This window comes from Trematosphaeria pertusa (genome assembly GCF_010094035.1).
Source record: "Trematosphaeria pertusa strain CBS 122368 unplaced genomic scaffold BU26scaffold_15, whole genome shotgun sequence".
NCBI lineage: Eukaryota > Fungi > Ascomycota > Dothideomycetes > Pleosporales > Trematosphaeriaceae > Trematosphaeria > Trematosphaeria pertusa.
Window position 1 is genome coordinate 20830 of NW_022987226.1, and position 17669 is coordinate 38498.

At 53.7% G+C, this 17669-nt stretch overlaps 6 protein-coding genes across 6 annotated transcripts; 3 read left to right on the forward strand and 3 right to left on the reverse strand.

Moving 5' to 3' along the window:
- Positions 1 to 1541: 1541 nt before the first annotated feature.
- On the reverse strand, positions 1542 to 3241 carry BU26DRAFT_91182 (uncharacterized protein). The gene is made up of 2 exons (XM_033836487.1): positions 2181 to 3241; positions 1542 to 2128 (listed from the first exon to the last, which is right to left on the reverse strand). The coding sequence occupies exons 1-2, from the start codon at positions 3050 to 3052 to the stop codon at positions 1651 to 1653; spliced, it is 1350 nt and encodes a 449-aa protein (XP_033679005.1). The 5' UTR covers positions 3053 to 3241; the 3' UTR covers positions 1542 to 1650.
- Positions 3242 to 3977, forward strand: BU26DRAFT_579845 (uncharacterized protein). Its single transcript, XM_033834461.1, has one exon. The coding sequence runs from the start codon at positions 3431 to 3433 to the stop codon at positions 3959 to 3961; it is 531 nt and encodes a 176-aa protein (XP_033679006.1). The 5' UTR covers positions 3242 to 3430; the 3' UTR covers positions 3962 to 3977.
- Positions 3978 to 4280: 303 nt separating this feature from the next.
- BU26DRAFT_522725 (uncharacterized protein) lies at positions 4281 to 8502 on the reverse strand. The gene is made up of 4 exons (XM_033829854.1): positions 7852 to 8502; positions 5077 to 7796; positions 4853 to 5015; positions 4281 to 4796 (listed from the first exon to the last, which is right to left on the reverse strand). Exons 1-4 carry the CDS (start codon positions 8042 to 8044, stop codon positions 4516 to 4518), a joined length of 3357 nt encoding a protein of 1118 aa, XP_033679007.1. The 5' UTR covers positions 8045 to 8502; the 3' UTR covers positions 4281 to 4515.
- Positions 8503 to 8683: 181 nt separating this feature from the next.
- On the forward strand, positions 8684 to 10256 carry BU26DRAFT_491218 (26S proteasome subunit P45). The gene is made up of 2 exons (XM_033826077.1): positions 8684 to 9061; positions 9114 to 10256. Exons 1-2 carry the CDS (start codon positions 8827 to 8829, stop codon positions 10046 to 10048), a joined length of 1170 nt encoding a protein of 389 aa, XP_033679008.1. The 5' UTR covers positions 8684 to 8826; the 3' UTR covers positions 10049 to 10256.
- Positions 10257 to 10880: 624 nt separating this feature from the next.
- On the forward strand, positions 10881 to 12613 carry BU26DRAFT_380899 (sugar transporter-like protein; the record flags this gene model as incomplete). Its single annotated transcript, XM_033822573.1, has 3 exons — positions 10881 to 11057; positions 11165 to 12106; positions 12167 to 12613. Coding segments are annotated over 3 exons (1566 nt in total), but the record flags the coding sequence as incomplete, so codon positions are not given.
- A 1028-nt stretch (positions 12614 to 13641) lies between these two features.
- BU26DRAFT_533557 (NCA2-domain-containing protein) lies at positions 13642 to 17639 on the reverse strand (the record flags this gene model as incomplete). The annotated part of the gene is made up of 7 exons (XM_033831165.1): positions 13642 to 13961; positions 14071 to 14276; positions 15194 to 15412; positions 15527 to 15652; positions 15843 to 16700; positions 16817 to 17560; positions 17623 to 17639. The coding sequence occupies 7 exons, from the start codon at positions 17637 to 17639 to the stop codon at positions 13642 to 13644; spliced, it is 2490 nt and encodes an 829-aa protein (XP_033679010.1).
- Positions 17640 to 17669: the final 30 nt, after the last annotated feature.

A 17669-nucleotide genomic window follows, 5' to 3' on the forward strand; every position in this document is an offset into this window, starting at 1 on the left:
AGTTTAAATCTCTATAAGAATAAAGTAACTAGAGAGAAGGTAGTAGCTATAAAAGCGCTTCTAGTTTAAAACTAATATAAATATACTTACTATAACGTACTTTATAAGCGAGCTAGTTACACAAGCAAGCTAGTTACCTTCTCTTAGCAACGAAAATCAACGAAAATTAACCCGTTTTTCTTAAATAACTAAGCGAAACCTTAATATTTTTCTATAAAAATTTATATATATATTCTCTATAGTATAATACACCTTATAGTAAAGTTGCACTAAGATATATTACGTAATTAAAAAGCTATACGTATTTAACTAACTTTTAAGAAAAAATCTAGTTTACTTCTAGTAAGTACTATTATATCTCTATAATAATATATAAAACTTATAGTATATAGTATTTATAACGTAATAAAGGTTTCTAGAAAACTTTTATAGAGCTAGCTCTTCTAGGTATAGCGTAATAAGAGATAGAACTTTAAAATATTCTTTTTAGAGTTTTCTTCTCTAACTATATATAGATATTAATAATCTAGCTATATAAAGCTATATATTATAAGCTTATATATATTATAAGGTTTCTAGATATTTAGAAGTAATAATTTTAAGATAGTTTTAGTATAGTTCTATCTTTTTCTACTATACTATAAAAAGGCTTTACTTTTAAATAACTACTTAAAGCTACTATATTATTAGTTAATAAGCTCTATATAGTTTAAGTATACTATAATTTATAAAATTACAAGTTTATATAGCTAGATTAACTAATATATATATAGTAAGAAGAGAAAACTCTAAAGAAGAAATTTTTCTAACTTCTATCTCTTATTATACTATACCTAGAAGAGCTAGCTCTATAAAAGTTTTCTAGAAACCTTTATTACGATATAAATACTATATACTATAAGTTTTATATATTATTATAGAGATATAATAGTACTTACTAGAAGTAAACTAGATTTTTTCTTAAAAGTTAGTTAAATACGTATAGCTTTTTAATTACGTAATATATCTTAGTGCAACTTTACTATAAGGTGTAATATACTATAGAGAATATATATATAAATTTTTCTATAAAAATATTAAGGTTTCGCTTAGTTATTTAAGAAAAACGGGTTAATTTTCGTTAATTTTCGTTGCTAAGAGAAGATAACTAGCTTGCTTGCATAACTAGCTCGCTTATAAAGTACGTTATTAAAGAATATATATATAAATTTCTATAGAAATATATTAAGATTTTACTTAGTTATTTAAGAAAAACTTATAAATTCTTATTAATTTTTCTTACTAAGAAATTATAGACGGTTTGCTTATATAGGCGGTTTGCTTATAAAGTATATTATTAATTTTCTTTTTTAGTATTTTTAGAGAGTTCGATAGTATAGAGGTTTTAATAGTAAAGTACGTTATTAGTTATATACACGTTATTAATACTTAATATAGCCGTCTAAAATCTTTGCTTATATTTCGAGTGCCTACTAGAGCACTTTAGATTAACATCAAAGTAAGACATCCTGGACGCCAAACGATGCTAAAAAGGACAGTATGCTAAAGTAATCAATCCGAAGACGCCATGTAAAAAGCAAGCAGGGGGTAGTATGTGCAAGGAAGACTACGGACGCGCAGAAAAGGAATGGTAAGTAACGTGGTGAACACTTATGTCCTCTGGTTCTGGTTCGGGTCTGGTGGCTCGTTGCTGTTGCTTGGACCGGGTGATCCGTCTCTCTGCGGCGGTTGTTGGACACCATTGCTTGAAGGTTCCCCCGGCTGAGGAGACTCCTCTCGCCCGTATCGTCTCGATCGGCCGCCGAACACGTCCGATAATCGGACGCTCATTCGTTTACTGCGGCGGTCCCTGGCGACGTCTTCAGAGCTAGCATTTGCGCTACCTGAGGTGATATCGCCGCTTTGGTTATGCCGCAATTCCCGTAGACGGCGTAGGGCTGATATGCGCTCATCAGCCGAAGCGTTGGGACGGGAGCGGAATGAGACAATATCGCGCAGCGCCGAGCGCCGACGATGCGAAACGTCGGTGTCGGGCTGTAAAGGTGGAGCAAGAAAGTCCGGGTCCTGAGTATCGGAGTCCTGTTCCTCGGTGGAGGTATTGGAGGTGACTGGCCGTAGGTCGACGCGGCTGGTGCAATTTAGCTTGTTGGATAAACAATGTAGACTTGTAGTCAACTTACCACAATGGACATGTGCCCGACACATTGAGGAGCCAGGGATCCACACACTCGGGATGGAACTTATGGTTGCAGGGTAACACGCGGATATCTTGGCCCTTCTCAAAGTCCTCGGTGCAAATGGAGCATCCGAGGCCTTCCTCAGACGAAGGGTCATGCTGTGCTGCAACGGCCGCCGCGGGAGCAATGCCCGATTCCATAGCCGCGTGCTGAGCGCCCACATGCCGAGGCACTTCAGCTTGGTTCTCCGTGGAAGCGTCGGTCGTTGCTGGCGCATCCTGAGCTCCCATTTCTGCGTTCGCGTCGTCTACATGCCTTGCTTCTGACGTGGATCCCAACTCCACATCCGTCGGCTTCGGCGATTCCCGCTCGCCAAACTTGACAATCGGGATCGTATCCAGAATGGCTCTTCCCAATCCTCTCGCCCTGCTCTGCCTTGGTCTTCCCAAAACATCCCGCGGCCCATAGCGATCCGGATGGCGATGCGCCCTCACCGCGCCCGTGATGATGATGACGAGGAATAGCGCCGTGATAATTCCCGTGATACTATACAGAATAATCATAGCCACGGCCGTCGACGGCGATGGACCCAGTGGATTATTCTGCTGGCCGTTCGGGCCCTCGTCGCCCCCGCTCCCCCCGTTCCTACTCTTTGTAACCTCGACGAAGAACTTGGACGAGACAGGCTGGCTCTTCAGTTGATCCCTAATCTGTTGTGAATCTGACTTGTCCGTCATCGAGTACAGCGGAAACTCCTGCATTCCTGGCTTTGCGTCGGTGTAGTTGCAATAGTCGGTCGCTGTGCTGTACAGTATAATGGCGGTGATATTGTGGCCGTTGTAAGCCTCTTGGAGGACGGCGTCGGCTTTGATCATGCCCTTGTAGTCGTCGGGATTGCAGCTGATATAGGCAATGTCGCCGTCAGTTATGTTCTGGTAGTTGGCGTCCGTTGTGAGGAAGAGGTTTCCGTCCACCTGCCGGCATTAGCTTCAATCACGATGTGCAAGCGCTCCCGGGGCTACACGAACACCACGCGACGTAGCCTCCTGTGACAACGGCACCAGTGTAGAGATATTCTGCTGCTGTGAATCCTGCAGCACAATCTGCCCGCCGAAGTCGACGCCGGTCTTGCTGGTCGAGGGTTGGATGTCGGCCGAAACGACCATGGCGAACAGCGCGCATGTCAACTGCCACGGCAGCCGCTGCAGCGCTCGCACCAACATGGTGCCGTGACGCACTTCTTCCTCTCTTGGATGGCAGTCGTCAGTCGTCAGTCGTCAGTCGTCTTCTCGTCTTATCGATGCGCTGCTCTCATCCATCGAACGAATGAATGCTGGCGGGGTCCCGAAACCACACGTCGTCTCTTTCTCTCCCCGGAAAGCGAGTCCAAAGCACAAACGAAATATGTGCGGGCGCCCTCCCGCTATACGGCAGACATGGCGCAACGGGCGTGGTCGAAGAAGAAGAAGGAGAAGAAGAAGAAGTGCAGAGTGCAGAGTGCAGAGTGCAGCAACGCGAGACTGGGAAGGAAGGCGGGTGTCCCGGTGCGAACCCCGGTCGCGGCTCGCTCGGAGGGGCAGATCAATCAGCAGTCGGCCGCCGGTATCGTGCGGGAACTGTGGAACGATGATGCGTGCAACTCCAGTCTCCAGGCCTCTCCTGTGCCACACGCTGACCGGGAATCAAGCGCTGCACTCCGCCGTCTGAAACCGGGTCCGTTCACTCTCGGTCTCCTTGCATTCATTCTCGCCTGGGCCGCACCGCCTCACTACCACTTATCCTGATTCCTCATCATGGCTTACAGCGTACCACCTATCTAATCCCCCGACTTCCTTGCCAACGTGTCCAAATACCCTAACGGCGCATCCCATGACGCGCGCTGAATCCAAATACCATGTTCCCTTGCCTTGCAACGACGGCGCATCTCCGACACCCCACAGATTCTCAAACACCCTCTCGGATCCACGAGGCGCCGAGACCGCAGCACGCCCACCCACGTATGCTCACTGGCTGACTGGCATCTGACCTGATAGTGGCCGAGGGGCTGAGAAGAAGCAAGTCGCTCCGTGTGCAGTGCGGGGTGCAGCAAAAGCAAAGGCGATACACAGTACGTGGATAGCTTCTGTATTTTCATGCGAACAAACTCTACCAACCCTCAAAGCCCCCAAACGCCCGCGCTATGCGCTGCCGAATGCTAGTCGAACCCAGCCCTACCGATATAATGCATAGTAAGAAATACCATCATCCACCACAGACAAATTACTTCCCCTGCTATAAACAGTGGGTGGGGTACACCTCCGCGTCTTTACAATTTCGGGCCAAGCCCCATCGAGCATCTTCAATACGCTCGACCACCTGTGCCGCGTCCAATCGTCTTAAATGACATCGCCTCGACCTGCTGCTCCATGAGCCCTCCGATAGCAAGCGTGTCGTGAGGGTCGATTCCCATTCTGTCAAAGTCGTTGAAGCTGGAGAAGTAGAACCCGACCATTACTACCAGGTAAGAAAGGATGAGGATGGATCCCTTGAAGTAGTTGCTCTTTCCTTCGCCGTACATGTACGAGAGGAGGAAGACACATAAGATGACTGTGACCATGTCCCATTGAGGAAAGATCAAACCTGGAAAAGCCGTCAGCAAGCTCATCACAGCCTCTGCGAATAGCAGGAACACTTACTGAATGATGAGTTGATGATCTGAGAAGGATCGACCCATTGGTTGTGGATAGCGCTGTACAAGACGAGCGCCGGAATCTGGAGAAGGAGAACTTGCAAAGCGTAAGCAGAGCCGATTTCCATCGAAAGCGCAATGTTGCCGTTCATGGCGAATGAGATGGCGTTCTACGAGGAGACCTAGTCAGCAAGCCATCGCTTAGGGTGCACGCAGGCAGCTTCTACTCACCAGGAATTCGGTAGTGTTGGGCACCAGCGCAAATAGTGTGATACCCAGGAATTTCTCGTCGATATCCCACCCCTGCAGAACCGCATCGACAGTGTCGACTAGAATTTCCGCAATAATGGCATACGCCACAGTGGCTGTGAGAAGGACAGCAGCACTCTTCGTCCTGCTCCAGTTCGGCGCATCGTGTCCGCCTGAACTGTGACCCGGCGCAGCCTCTTCATGCCCCTCCTGGTAGGTTCCAGTCCTCGTATGGTGTGGTCGTTCAGGAGCCCCCTTAGCCGGCGCCTGAGCCATCAGAGCGGCTTTGCGGGGCGCTTTCGTAGCATCACGCGTAGCCAGGGCCGTGGTTGTAGCGGCAATCTCAGTAATCTGTCGCACCAACGACTGGCTGTCTCGCTCCGATAGACCACCAATGTGGAAACTAGACGCCGCATGTTCGTCTCCGTCCTTTGGTGGTACGACGTGCGGTGTCTGCCCATCAGACCTTGAACTTGGTCGGGCTTGCCCGGAAGCTTCGCCCTCTGGCCCAAGCCCCACTTGGTGGAGAGTCTGGCCGACAATGCGCTTGTATAGCTGGCTGTTACGTATGTCCGCCCGAGAGATAGACTGGCTGGTTGCCTGTCTCGTGAGTGTATTCGGCATCTCGATAGACGCGTTGTTACTGAACTGGCTGGCCGACATATCAATGGGCCTCTTTTCGTCAGGCTCACTGCTCCAGATCACTGCGGCATGCGTCCTTAGCGTAAACAGCAGACCAATGACGTATGACAGGAACAGCAGAGCAGCCGCGAACCAGATGTACGGCCTGACGGCTTCTTCGTAGAAAGGATCGTTGATGGCCGGCGTCTGTGAATAGTAGCATCTTCGGCAGTCCCGCTCCGAGGGTACGCTGTGGTGCCGGACGCATAGACGGCAGCTTAGCTCATGGCTACCGTAGATCTGGTAGAATAGGGTTGGTCCGAAGGCGCCAATAACGGCAAAGAGGAGCATAGTCGATGTGACTCCGGCTGACTTGACGTTGAATCGCTGCGTCTTCCTCTTCAGAGCGCCAAAACACATGGACAAACCTGGAAGGAAGAGTATACCGGCAAAGATACTGCCAATGATACTTCCTTCCACTAGCTGTGCCTTGCCTTCGTTCAATGCAACACAATAGAGGAATACTTCAACTACGGTGGAGAAGAAGGCGTTGATGGTAGCACCCACTCCCATCGACGACTGCGCAGATATGGAAGCAACAGCCTGGCCGATGAAGTACGCCAGGGGAATGATAGACAACAGGGCGAGCGTGAAGACGAAGAACTGATCCGTCAATGGGATTTTGAGGCCGAGCGCAACATCCAGGACCCAGTAGTCAAAGATGACGAAGGCAACAAGGCCGAGCAGATTGATGAGGAAGATGTTTGTTCCGTCGATGGTGTACTTCCAGTACCGGTTCCCAACGGCGCGGTAGGTACACAGCAGGATGGACGAAGACTCGCCTGGGCGCCGCACGTTGCCGCTATCCGAGTGGAAGGAGAGGGCCAGGGGGTGCCTTCGGAGATGGTCGAACAACAGGAGGGTAACTTTGCCCATCGGGATCGTAAATACTAGGAACCAGCATATGCCCGAGACGAGGAACAAGGCCGGAGTGAATATGCCATAGAAGAAGATGAAGAAGACAACACGTCCGACGTTCCACTTCCCGCGGCCGAACAGTCTCCTCTTTGTTTTCGCGGTATCCTGGTGCGACAGGTTGTTAGGGCGCCCGTCTCTCCCAAGCAAGCTGGTGGTCTCATCGGTCGAGTCAACGCTGCTTCTGCGTCTCCCGATCAGGGATGCTGTGGGGCCAAAGAACAGCCGTCCTTCCTCAATGTCACCGCTCTGCCACTGTTCGTACTCGCTGATGCTTCGGCCCTCGCCTTCATCCTCTTCCGCATACGCCTCGTCTTGCATCAATTTGACATACTTGCCGAAGGGGTAAAAGAGATAGACGGAAAGGTGGAATAGGAGTCGAGAGTATTCCATGCAGCTGTCCACGAATCCTAGGAGGGCACAGAGGAGAGCGCCGGCGGCGGCGAGCAGCGCAAGCCACCACCCGAAGGCGAGTGTCCAGACTATGTTGAACAGCAGGAGCCAATTACTGACGTACAAGCCCGGGGTAGAGTGGATGTCACCTTCGGCATTCCGCTGCACTGACCGATCCTTCTTGTACAAGGCAGGTTTCCAGATCCTGATGCCGAAGGGATGCGTGACGTTGATGGCCTCTTGCCGGTCCCTGAGCGTGAAGCTCTCCGCGTCGCTAAGGTCTTCGTCATCATCGGCGCCATTGCCGGTATCGTCCTCGTCGGCTCTAAGCGTCTCCTCGCCCGACGACGCAGGCTGGCCCTCGGCATCTGTGGGCGCTGCGGCGCGCTCTTGCTCGGTGGCATCGTCGCCGTCACTCGAATGCACGGTCGCAAGAGCGGGCACCTGAGCTGCCGGCCGTCGGCGGATCGTGGAAGGCTTCCTGCGCAGGGTCTGGCCCGGAGCCTGGCGCTGCTGCTTTTGCTGCTGCTGCTGCTGCTCGGTCAGCTCCTGGTTGACCTCGTCCTCGGCGTCGTCCACGGAGAACTCCTGGCCCTTGTGCGGATAGTGATACGAGGTGGTGCGTCGGTTCATCGCGGGTTTCTTCGGCTTGGGCTGGTCCGACGGGTTGACGCCCTGTTGTTGTCGGCGCTCGATGGACGAGGTTATGGAGCCTGGACGTTGTCAGTCTCTGCTTGGCTTCACGTGTGTGCATAGCGCGATGCGTACCATATCCTGTCGCCGGGGTCTGGGTCTGGGTCTGCTGTACCTGCGGTCGCCTGCGCGCGCCCTCTGAGCTCGAGGCGGGCAGTTGCTGGCTCGCGGAGGGAGAGTCGGCTCCATAGTCTGAGCTGCGTCGCGAGACGTTGGCGGACTCGGGATTGCTTCTTGCTGCTGCGGGCGGCTGGTCGCCTTCGCCCATGATGGCAGCCACGATGCGCGAATGCGCGATGCAGGGCTTGGCTGTGGATGGTCGGCGGCGGCGGCGGCGGCGGCTTATCTTGGTGTCTGGTCGAAGCAGCTCACAACGCGGCCCCGAGGCGTTTGCGGCGAGGGAGCGACGAGGGCAGCGGGATGCATAGCACACGAGGCCGGGCGACGTATGCTCTGCGGAGGCGGGCGGCGGCGGTAGCGGCGTAAGTGGACAGATGACACTGTGTGTAGGTGTGGATGGCCGATCAGCCCTCCATCACAGGTTCCAGGGCAGTTCCAACAACAAGCAAGCTGCAGCTCCGCACGCTTTCCGGGACCCCTGCACAGAGCCGCGCGATGCGCCACAGCTGCGTCGCGCTGTCGAAAACGGCTGCAAACCTGGCGTCGCCGACGTCTGCAGCTTCTCTCGCGGCGACAGGAGGCACAGCTGAATATGTAGAGCGCTTGGTAGAGCTCGGGAAGGCGTGGGAAGTGGTCCTGTCGGGCATGGGAGGGAAGCAGCGCAGCACCCCTGCCAGCGCGCTTTGCCCTTTTCACTCTAGCGCGCTCGTTCCCCGAGAAGCTCCCGGCCTCGCTGTTGCTGGGGACCAGAACCTCAACGCCGTCCTCAAACGTCCCCACGCAACCCTCTCCATCCCGCCGCTCTTCCCGCGCAGCCAAAGCTGCCCCCCCCTCCCGCAAAATCACCACATCAGCGCCACGCTCTCCAGGGCCCTCTCACCCGCCGAGACCGAACACCGCACACCGTCCGCTCTCCCGCCCGCCACCGCCATGGCGCTCGACACCTTCTACCACAATAAGATCGAGGGGATGAAGCTGGAGATCATACAGGGCCAAGCTGTACTGCGGCGGCTGGAAGCTCAGCGGAACGACTACAACTCGCGGGTGCGCTTGCTGCGGGAAGAGCTCGGCCTTCTCCAACAGCCTGGATCCTATGTCGGCGAGGTCGTCAAGGTCATGGGCACCAAGAAGGTGCTCGTCAAAGTGCATCCCGAAGGCAAATATGGTGAGTATGCTGCTTCTCTTGCACCGGTCAACCCGCGCTAATGAATGCGCAGTGGTTGACATCTCGGACAACGTCGATATAAGCAAGCTCACCGTGGGCAAGCGCGTCACCTTACTCAGCGACTCGTACAAGCTCGAGAAGATGCTGCCGTCGTCTGTGGATCCGCTCGTATCTCTGATGATGGTAGAAAAGGTTCCAGACAGCACATACGACATGATTGGAGGGCTGGACCAGCAGATCAAGGAAATCAAGGAGGTTATCGAGCTGGGTCTACAGCATCCCGAGCTTTTCGAGTCGCTCGGTATCGCACAACCCAAAGGCGTCTTGCTATATGGGCCGCCTGGGACAGGGAAGACGCTGCTTGCTCGTGCTGTGGCCCATCACGCCGACTGCAAGTTCATTCGAGTCTCCGGAAGCGAGTTGGTGCAGAAGTATATTGGTGAGGGTAGTCGCATGGTCCGAGAACTGTTCGTCATGGCCCGGGAACATGCGCCCAGCATCATTTTCATGGACGAGATCGACAGCATCGGATCAAGTCGAGTGGAAGGAAGTTCAGGTGGTGATTCCGAGGTGCAGCGGACCATGTTGGAGCTCCTGAACCAGCTGGACGGCTTCGAGCCTACCAAGAACATCAAAATCATCATGGCAACGAACCGACTGGATATTCTGGACCCCGCCTTGCTTCGACCCGGCCGAATCGACCGCAAGATCGAGTTCCCGCCGCCTTCGGTGGAGGCTCGCGCCGACATTCTGCGAATCCACTCCAGGAGCATGAACTTGACGCGTGGCATCAACCTTACCAAGATTGCAGAGAAGATGAACGGCTGCTCCGGAGCCGAGCTGAAGGGTGTGTGCACAGAGGCTGGCATGTACGCGTTGCGAGAAAGGAGAGTACATGTCACGCAGGAGGACTTCGATCTTGCGACCGCCAAGGTACTGAACAAGCACGACGACAAGGCGACCAGCTTGAGCAAGCTCTGGAAGTAAGGTGTGGGCAAAGTTGAGGTGGCGACCATGTGGCTGCTAATCACTCTGTGATTTTGGTCTGAGAGAGATGCAGCCTTCTCATGTAACATCATGCATAGCAGCTATAGAAAGTTCTTGAAGTCCTAATCTCGAGGCCGCCAAGCCCTCAGCAGCACAGTACCGCTTCTGACTACTTGTTTGGTACCCGAGCGTGGACCTCGACCACCATGTTCGCACGTGACATTGCGTTATCGCGTCGACTTTTAGCTCCGCTGATCCCGTCCTTCGTCCAACCCAGATGCAGATCTCTGCATCAGCTCTGTACGGGGTTCCCAGGCGCCGGGAAAGAAGCGCTGCGCTCCATAAGATTTTTCAGGCAAAACGCAATAATGCTTAGTACATCACCTCTACCAAGCTCCTCGGCCCGGGACGTTCCTCGTAGAACCATGGCTCAAGCAATGACGTCTTCTCGCACACCTGTCACACCCACCTATCGTATAGCATGCATGTCGACACCTTGGACGCCAATTGCGCGAGAGCACTGCGAGGATCCCCACACTAGCCCTACAAAGGCAGCTCCCCAACTCCATGGCACCCCCATGGCGTTTTTCTCGCATCTCACCATATAGCCCGGAACTTTTCTCTTCATTGAAGAAGCTTATCTATCACGCTTGGATCTTGCCATCGCCCCTTGCTTGAGAGCGGCCTGCGGAGTCCAATATTTGTGTGGCCAACACTACTGGATATTGAATTATCTCGTCTATTGGACTCTCAACGCGCATCGAACCCTCGACGACTATCCCGTTAAGTTCGGTCCACTTGTACCACAGTAGAGGCGTTGAGCGATATGGCTGACGATCCTCGGAAAATCGAGGAGCGCAAGGAAGATGAGGCGCAGGAGGTACCTTCGATCCATGAAGCTCCCGCCGCGGTGCTCGGAGAGGGCTCTTTGGACCCCGTGTACGAGGCCAAAGCAAAATTGCTGAACAAAGCTATCCAGGACATCGGGATGGGAAGATATCAGTGGCAGGTAAAGAAACTCTCCCTCACAAATCACACTAGAATCTCCAACTCTTTCTATCCGGTGCTCTCCTTCGCTTCGCTAGTAGCCAGCCAAAGCAGAGCTAACAACCCTAGCTTTTCATCGTAATAGGCTTCGGATGGGCCTCGGACAACCTCTGGCCGATCGTCACATCGCTAATCTTCACGCCTGTTAAAAACGAATTCCAACCCACGCGCGCGCCCTACCTCACGCTCTCGCAGAACATCGGCCTACTCGCGGGGGCCATCTTTTGGGGCTTCGGATGCGATGTGTTTGGGCGCCGCTGGGCTTTCAACCTCACTATCGGAATCACCGCCGTCTTCGGCCTCATTGCGGCTGGATCTCCGAATTTTGCTGCTGTTGGCGTATTTGCCGCGTTATGGTCCGTCGGTGTAGGCGGGAATCTACCCGTCGATTCAGCCATCTTCTTAGAGTTTCTGCCGCAGAGCCATCAATGGCTGCTCACGGTTCTGAGTATCGACTGGGCCCTCGCGCAGGTTTTCGCGACGCTGGTCGCGTGGCCGTTACTAGGAAACATGACATGCCAAGAAACGGATACGGATTGCACCAAAGGCGAGAACATGGGCTGGAGATACTTCATGATTGTCATGGGATGCGTGGCCATGCTCATGTTCTTTCTACGCTTCGTGTGCTTTACGATCTTCGAGAGCCCGAAGTATCTAATGGGAAAGGGGCAGGACGACGCCGCGGTGAAGATCGTCCACGAAGTCGCAAGACGGAACGGTAAAACATCAAGCCTGACATTGGACGATCTAACCGTTTGCAACAACCTCGCCCCTTCAACCCTAGGAACGCAACAGCAATCCCACACTACGGCAGCCGTCAAGCGCAACCTCGAGAAGATCAACCTCTCCCACATCAAAGCCCTCTTCGCAACCAAAAAGCTGGCCCTCAGCACAACCCTAATCACTATCGTTTGGGCCTTTATCGGCCTTGGCTTCCCTCTCTACAACGCCTTCCTTCCTTACATCCAAGCCACGCGCGGCGCTGACTTTGGCGATGGTTCAACCTATCTCGTACGAGGATCCCGGGCTCATCATTACCATCACTGAAGCACTTCACTAACCTTTCCACAGACCTACCGCAACTCGCTCATCATCGCCGTCCTCGGTGTCCCGGGTTGCCTCCTAGGTGGTCTTCTCGTCGAAACACCACGCGTCGGCCGCAAAGGCACGCTCTCCCTCTCCACAATTCTCACCGGTGTCTTCCTCTTCTGCAGCACCACCGCTTTGACCTCCTCCGCCCTCCTCGGCTGGAATTGCGCCTACAATTTCATGAGCAACATCATGTACGCGGTGCTTTATAGCTACACGCCAGAGATCTTTCCGACCAAGGATCGCGGAACCGGGAATGCTATCACGGCGAGTGCAAATAGAGTGTTTGGTATTATGGCGCCGATTGTGGCTATGTTTGCGGATTTGGAGAGTGCGGCGCCGGTGTATGTTAGTGGCGCCTTGTTCTGTGCGGCGGGGCTGTTGGTGCTTGTGCTACCGTTTGAGAGTCGGGGGAAGGCGAGCATGTAGTTAGTGGGTATATTGGGAGCTTTCAGGCCCAGATAAGACGGATCGGGATGAGGCGGGATAGTATACCCTGGACCACAGCGAGCGAGCGGAAATTGTATGGGCTTTGGTTTTGGGCTCACTGTTTGACTGGCATAGTAGTACATTCTTCCGGCTAAGTGCATGTATACCCAACGACCACACCAGCTTGCGCTTCTCCAAGTGTCTAACCTCCTCCTCACCATCACGCCCTGCCGCGGAGTGTTCTCTTGCCCAGTCTCCTCTCCATGCATGATCAACTCACGAATCTAGATCCAACTCCTTACCAACGCTCCAGAATGCTCGCGTGGTACGCGCATGTCGATCGCCCCGCGAGACATTGTTTCGTTTCACCTGCCGCGCTCCACCGCGCCGCATGCGGATATCAAAGTCTCAGAATTGCACCCTCGGCGGGCCTAGGAGAAGCAGGTCATTCCGGATCTCGGGACCGATTCCCCATGGCGGGGATACAAGACAAGGGCGGCATGTTTCTGCTCTTCAATCTTGGTTCTGAATTGTGATTAGCATTATACTATGGCGTACACGGTTAATAGAAAGGGACCGGAAGGTGAAACCCACAGGGGCATGACGCTAAAGTCTATGCACCTAGCGATGCTCTATGGGAAGACAAAAGGGCAAACGAGGAGGAGATCGAAGGGAAAGCAGCGATAGTAAATAAACATGCTATATCTTGAATGTACACGATGCCATTACAAGAAGTAATGTATAGTCCAAGATGACTTGACAAGGCGCCCTTCTCGCAGAACTCCGGATGGCAAACAAGTGAAAAGGGAATTCAAGAAGACCACTAGGGAAAATGTCGCACCGACGGGCCTGAAGTGCTCGCAGATGCGTGCTGTCGTGCGTAAATGCCTTGCCCTGCTCTCTCCGCTCGGCCCTCGTGCATGTGCGCCTCAAGGCACTGTAGCAGTGGCCAATGCAGACGAAGCGCCAACCCATATCGCCTGAACTATCTCCAACTGGTTGCGATCACGGCCCGTGTCTTCGTACATCTAGCAGCACTTCCCGCCCATGCCCCCGCCTGCATTATTTGTGTCTCCCACATCGACCTTGCTCGTTGCCTGCTCCGTCCGCGCGCTATCGATCAGCCTCTTCTTGATATCCGAGGCAAGCGAGTAGAAGGCCTGGTCCACGTTGATGTTGGATTTAGCCGAGACTTCTAGGAAGGGGATGCCGAGTTCGTCTGCGAGGGCCTGGCCACGCTCTGTCGACACGGCGCGCTTCTCTTCCCAGTCGCATTTGTTGCCGATGAGGATCTTGTTGACGCCTTCGGTGGCGTGCTGTTCGACGTTGGAGAACCATGTGCGGATGTCTATGCAAGAGCCGTTAGCGCTCTGTGCCCTCTCTGTAGATTATCCCCACGACTGTCTATATCTCGTGCGATGTGGTCGGCACAGGGACAAATCCAGGGACCAACATACTATTAAACGACCGCTCATCCGTAACATCATACACTAGTAGAATGCCCATGGCCCCGCGATAATATGCCGTCGTAATGGTCCTGAAGCGCTCCTGGCCTGCGGTATCCCATATCTGCAGCTTGACGCGCTTGCCGTCGAGCTCGATGGTCCGGATCTTGAAGTCGATGCCAATCGTCGTGATGAAACTCGGCGTGAACGAGTCCTCGCTGAACCGCAGCAAACAGCACGATTTGCCTACGCCCGAGTCGCCGATGAGGAGGAGCTTGATCTATGGGGCATATGCGAGTCAGTGAGGTGTATGCAGGTGTGGGGAAGGAGGAGGCGGAGGCGGAGGCGGAAGGGGGTGTATTGGGGAAGGGGGGTATGCATGGCGGCAGCAGCAACAGCAGCGAGCTTGTCGCGGAGCGCAGGAGGGCGGGCTTACGAGGAAGTCGTAGTTCCTTGTGCCGGCCATGGTGTTGTCTGTGAGCGAAACAGGGCCGTGGGCGATGGAGGAGGTGGGCTGCGGCGTTGCACCCGCCTGTGTTGGCCTAGGTGCTGGGGGCGGGGGCTTCACGGACGGTCCTGTTTGGCGCGGGGGCACGACTGCGGAGCGGCAACCGGTATCTGGGGAGAAGTTGAGTTGTCAGTCAAGGCGGACGGAGCGCTTCTGCGTGTCTGGGGGTGGAAGGCAACTGTAATCGCAGGCCGGCCAGGTACGTCGCCGTTGGGGTCAAGCGCCAAGCTGCTCGGGAAACTAGCGAACGGGCCCCCGTCACTCGCCACCGCCACAGATGCCCAAAGCAGATGCGAACCGCCACCCGGTTACGCCAATGACTCGTATGTACGCCGCACGGCATCCCGGAGACATTAATACGAGCATGTCAGAGCATACAGCAGCCAAGGGCATAATCGTCACAATCCCCCAGGGCTCTCACCCACCCACGTGATCCCTTGCTCTGCCGCGTCCTACCACAACATCATCCGTCCGAAACGGGATCATCCATCCTGCAGGGATTCAGAGCCCTGCCACATCTCAACATGGCCAGGGAGTTACTTAAAGTCCCTTCAATGCTTTTTTTTTGGATATGGATATGTACAGTACAGGGTCCACTAGCTGGTGAACCACTTGGAGTATGCCCACCGAATCCTATCAACCACCTTCTGCTGGCGCTCCAGGCCCGACCGGACGTCTACCAGCTCGTCGATCTCAACCAGAAAGTCGTGGAATATGCGCCTCGGCAGTATCCCGCCGGCAGCCTGTCGCAGCAGGTGGACTTCGCAGAGCAGTAAGCCATGGTCTTTGTAGGATATCTCCCCGAATTCGGTCGGATTGGCGCCGACTAGGATGCGATCAATGTTTCTGGTATTATACTATCAGCTTCGATTCCGAAAGAAATCAGCCCGAAGGACTCTAACGGCGTGTTCCCAGCCAAGTTGGTCGCCTTGGTCAATGGCTACAATGCCTGTTACGTACCTCAGTATTAGGAGGAGCTGACCCTGCCTCGCCCACTGCTTTACGCCCTTCCGACTACTGAATGTACCCTTCAGCCACCTATATACCCCAATAGTGACGAGAACACCAGGGGTCAATCCGATGAACCTAGAAAAGGTAAGCTTAATCGTCTTCAGAGACCTATCAACACATCCCCACGACCCATTGTGCACAAACCCCCTGCACATCATACTAATTCCAGCTCCTAGCCAGAAAGGTCAAAAGTGCACGCCACATCCCCCCTTGAAGGCCTCCAGTCTTGGATATCCGCTGTCAAGAAAACGTTCAAAGAACTTACCCAAAAAGGAGTTCCTGGCTCTTCAAGATAGAATCTATCCCGCTCATCGCAACCTCGACATCCACCTTGGTCTTCTGGACCTGTATCAACAGCGCGCTTGCCAGGTTCCCCAAGATGGCGCCTTTAACAGGGCTCTGAATGTCCTTCTCATAAGCTTTCAAGACCGGTGTCAGGTCCCCTTCTCTTACTTTTGAGCGAATATCAGCGATCTGAGTCTCGTTAAGAGCGGGCCCATCGGGATTCTTAACGGCGAAGTCGACCACCATGCGTTCGAGGCTGGAGCGGTCGGATTCCAAGCTCCGCTTGCTGAGGATCGAGACTTCGCTGTCATCGTCATGGCGGATAGTGCCGATAACTTTCTTCGTAGGCTCGAGGACCCAGTTGGTGTAGAAGTCGATAACGGTCTGGCCAAATTCACGTATCCACGTAAGAATTTCTTCTTTTCTGTTAATCACGAGGCGGAGAATCGTGGTCGACGAAACCAGCGCTATTGACACTGGCAGCCAATAGCGGACAAGATAGGAAGGGCGTCCGTTCTCTCGGACCGCGGCATGGAAGCTCGAAGTATAACTGGGTAAGGCTTGCGCGAGCAAGGTGTTCAAGCGGGCTGCTACATCCGCAGGTCTGAGCGAGGTTGCTGTTCGTTCCCCTGAGGGCTCGTGGAGCTCGTAGTAGTGATCGTCCTGAGTCGTGGCAGCTACCGAATCGTCGAACTTATCAAGAGAGCTCTCGGCGTCCTTGACGTTATGGATAACGGCGTCCATGAGCGCTATGCTCTTGGCGACTGTGCTCTTCCAGCGATGACGCTTGTCCTGGGTACCGAATTGGCCGGGTGATTGGAGACCTTCTTCGTGTATGCTATCGAGGTTAGCCTCACTTTAGCGTAGGGAAAGCCATGCCTGAACGCCTTCAGCGGACAAAGACGGCTAACTTGTCGGCTGCTCCAATGGCAGGTCTGGGAGGGGGGTGCTTACCTTTCATTACTTAACCCCTCTCCCAGCAATATCCCCAACGCGTTCGCATTGACCAGCTTTATCCTCCTTAAAGCTGCCTTTTTGTGCCTCCCCTCATTGCGCACCACGGCCAATGGACTTACAACCCTCCTTCGTATATCCGCAATCGATCGCTCCTTCACGGCGTCCTTCACAAGAGCATAAAACTCCCTCCAGCCGTTCGCGAACTGGCCTCCTCTCGACCTCACATCATGGTATATATCCTGTGACCACCTCCACAGCCGAATCGGCGACGTTTGTATCGAATAAAGGCCGGCAAAGCGGTAGGTGCTCAGTACGTCGTCCCAGTACCAGATGTCGTCTTCGAGGGGAATGGTCTGTTCGAGGATGGTATTGAGGACTTCGCCGTAGGCTTGGGTCGTGGCTTTGCTCAGAAGCAGCCATTCCAGCTCATGTTCGTACGACGACTCATGCGGCTCAGTGTCGGTGCGGTGGAGGCCGCCGGAGTCGTCGTGCTCAAAGAGCTGCGCGCACGTCGAGCAGCTCGACGAGATATTCGCTTGTTCGAGGATGCTCTTGATCCTGGTCGCAGGGACAAGCTTGGATGAGCTGGTCGTCGACAAGCTCTTGATCAGGCCCTGTAGGTGAGCGATTCGGGCTTGTCTTGCAGGGTCGTGGAGGTCGTCAGCGCCTGAGGCTAAGACGACGCCGTCTACTGCTGAGAGCTGCAGCCGATCGAGCTGCGCGTCGATTCGCCGCACCTGGCTGTGGTTGCATGGTCAGCTGCCCGGCGTCGGGCGTCGGTCCGGAACAGGCGTGTGACTTACTCGACCACGAAGCTCATGGTGCCGCTGTGATGCCGCCGGGGAGGGTG

Coding starts and splice junctions, on each gene's coding strand:
- BU26DRAFT_579845 (XM_033834461.1), top strand. CDS start 3,431: ATGGCAGTCGTCAGTCGTCAGTCGTCAGTCGTCTTCTCGTCTTATCGA.
- BU26DRAFT_522725 (XM_033829854.1), bottom strand. CDS start 8,044: ATGGGCGAAGGCGACCAGCCGCCCGCAGCAGCAAGAAGCAATCCCGAG. Junction 7,797..7,851: donor GACCCCGGCGACAGGATATG/GTACGCATCGCG, acceptor GACAACGTCCAG/GCTCCATAACCTCGTCCATC. Junction 4,797..4,852: donor GATCATCAACTCATCATTCA/GTAAGTGTTCCT, acceptor CGGCTTTTCCAG/GTTTGATCTTTCCTCAATGG.
- BU26DRAFT_491218 (XM_033826077.1), top strand. CDS start 8,827: ATGGCGCTCGACACCTTCTACCACAATAAGATCGAGGGGATGAAGCTG. Junction 9,062..9,113: donor GCATCCCGAAGGCAAATATG/GTGAGTATGCTG, acceptor ATGAATGCGCAG/TGGTTGACATCTCGGACAAC.
- BU26DRAFT_91182 (XM_033836487.1), bottom strand. CDS start 3,052: ATGATCAAAGCCGACGCCGTCCTCCAAGAGGCTTACAACGGCCACAAT. Junction 2,129..2,180: donor TCGGGCACATGTCCATTGTG/GTAAGTTGACTA, acceptor AAATTGCACCAG/CCGCGTCGACCTACGGCCAG.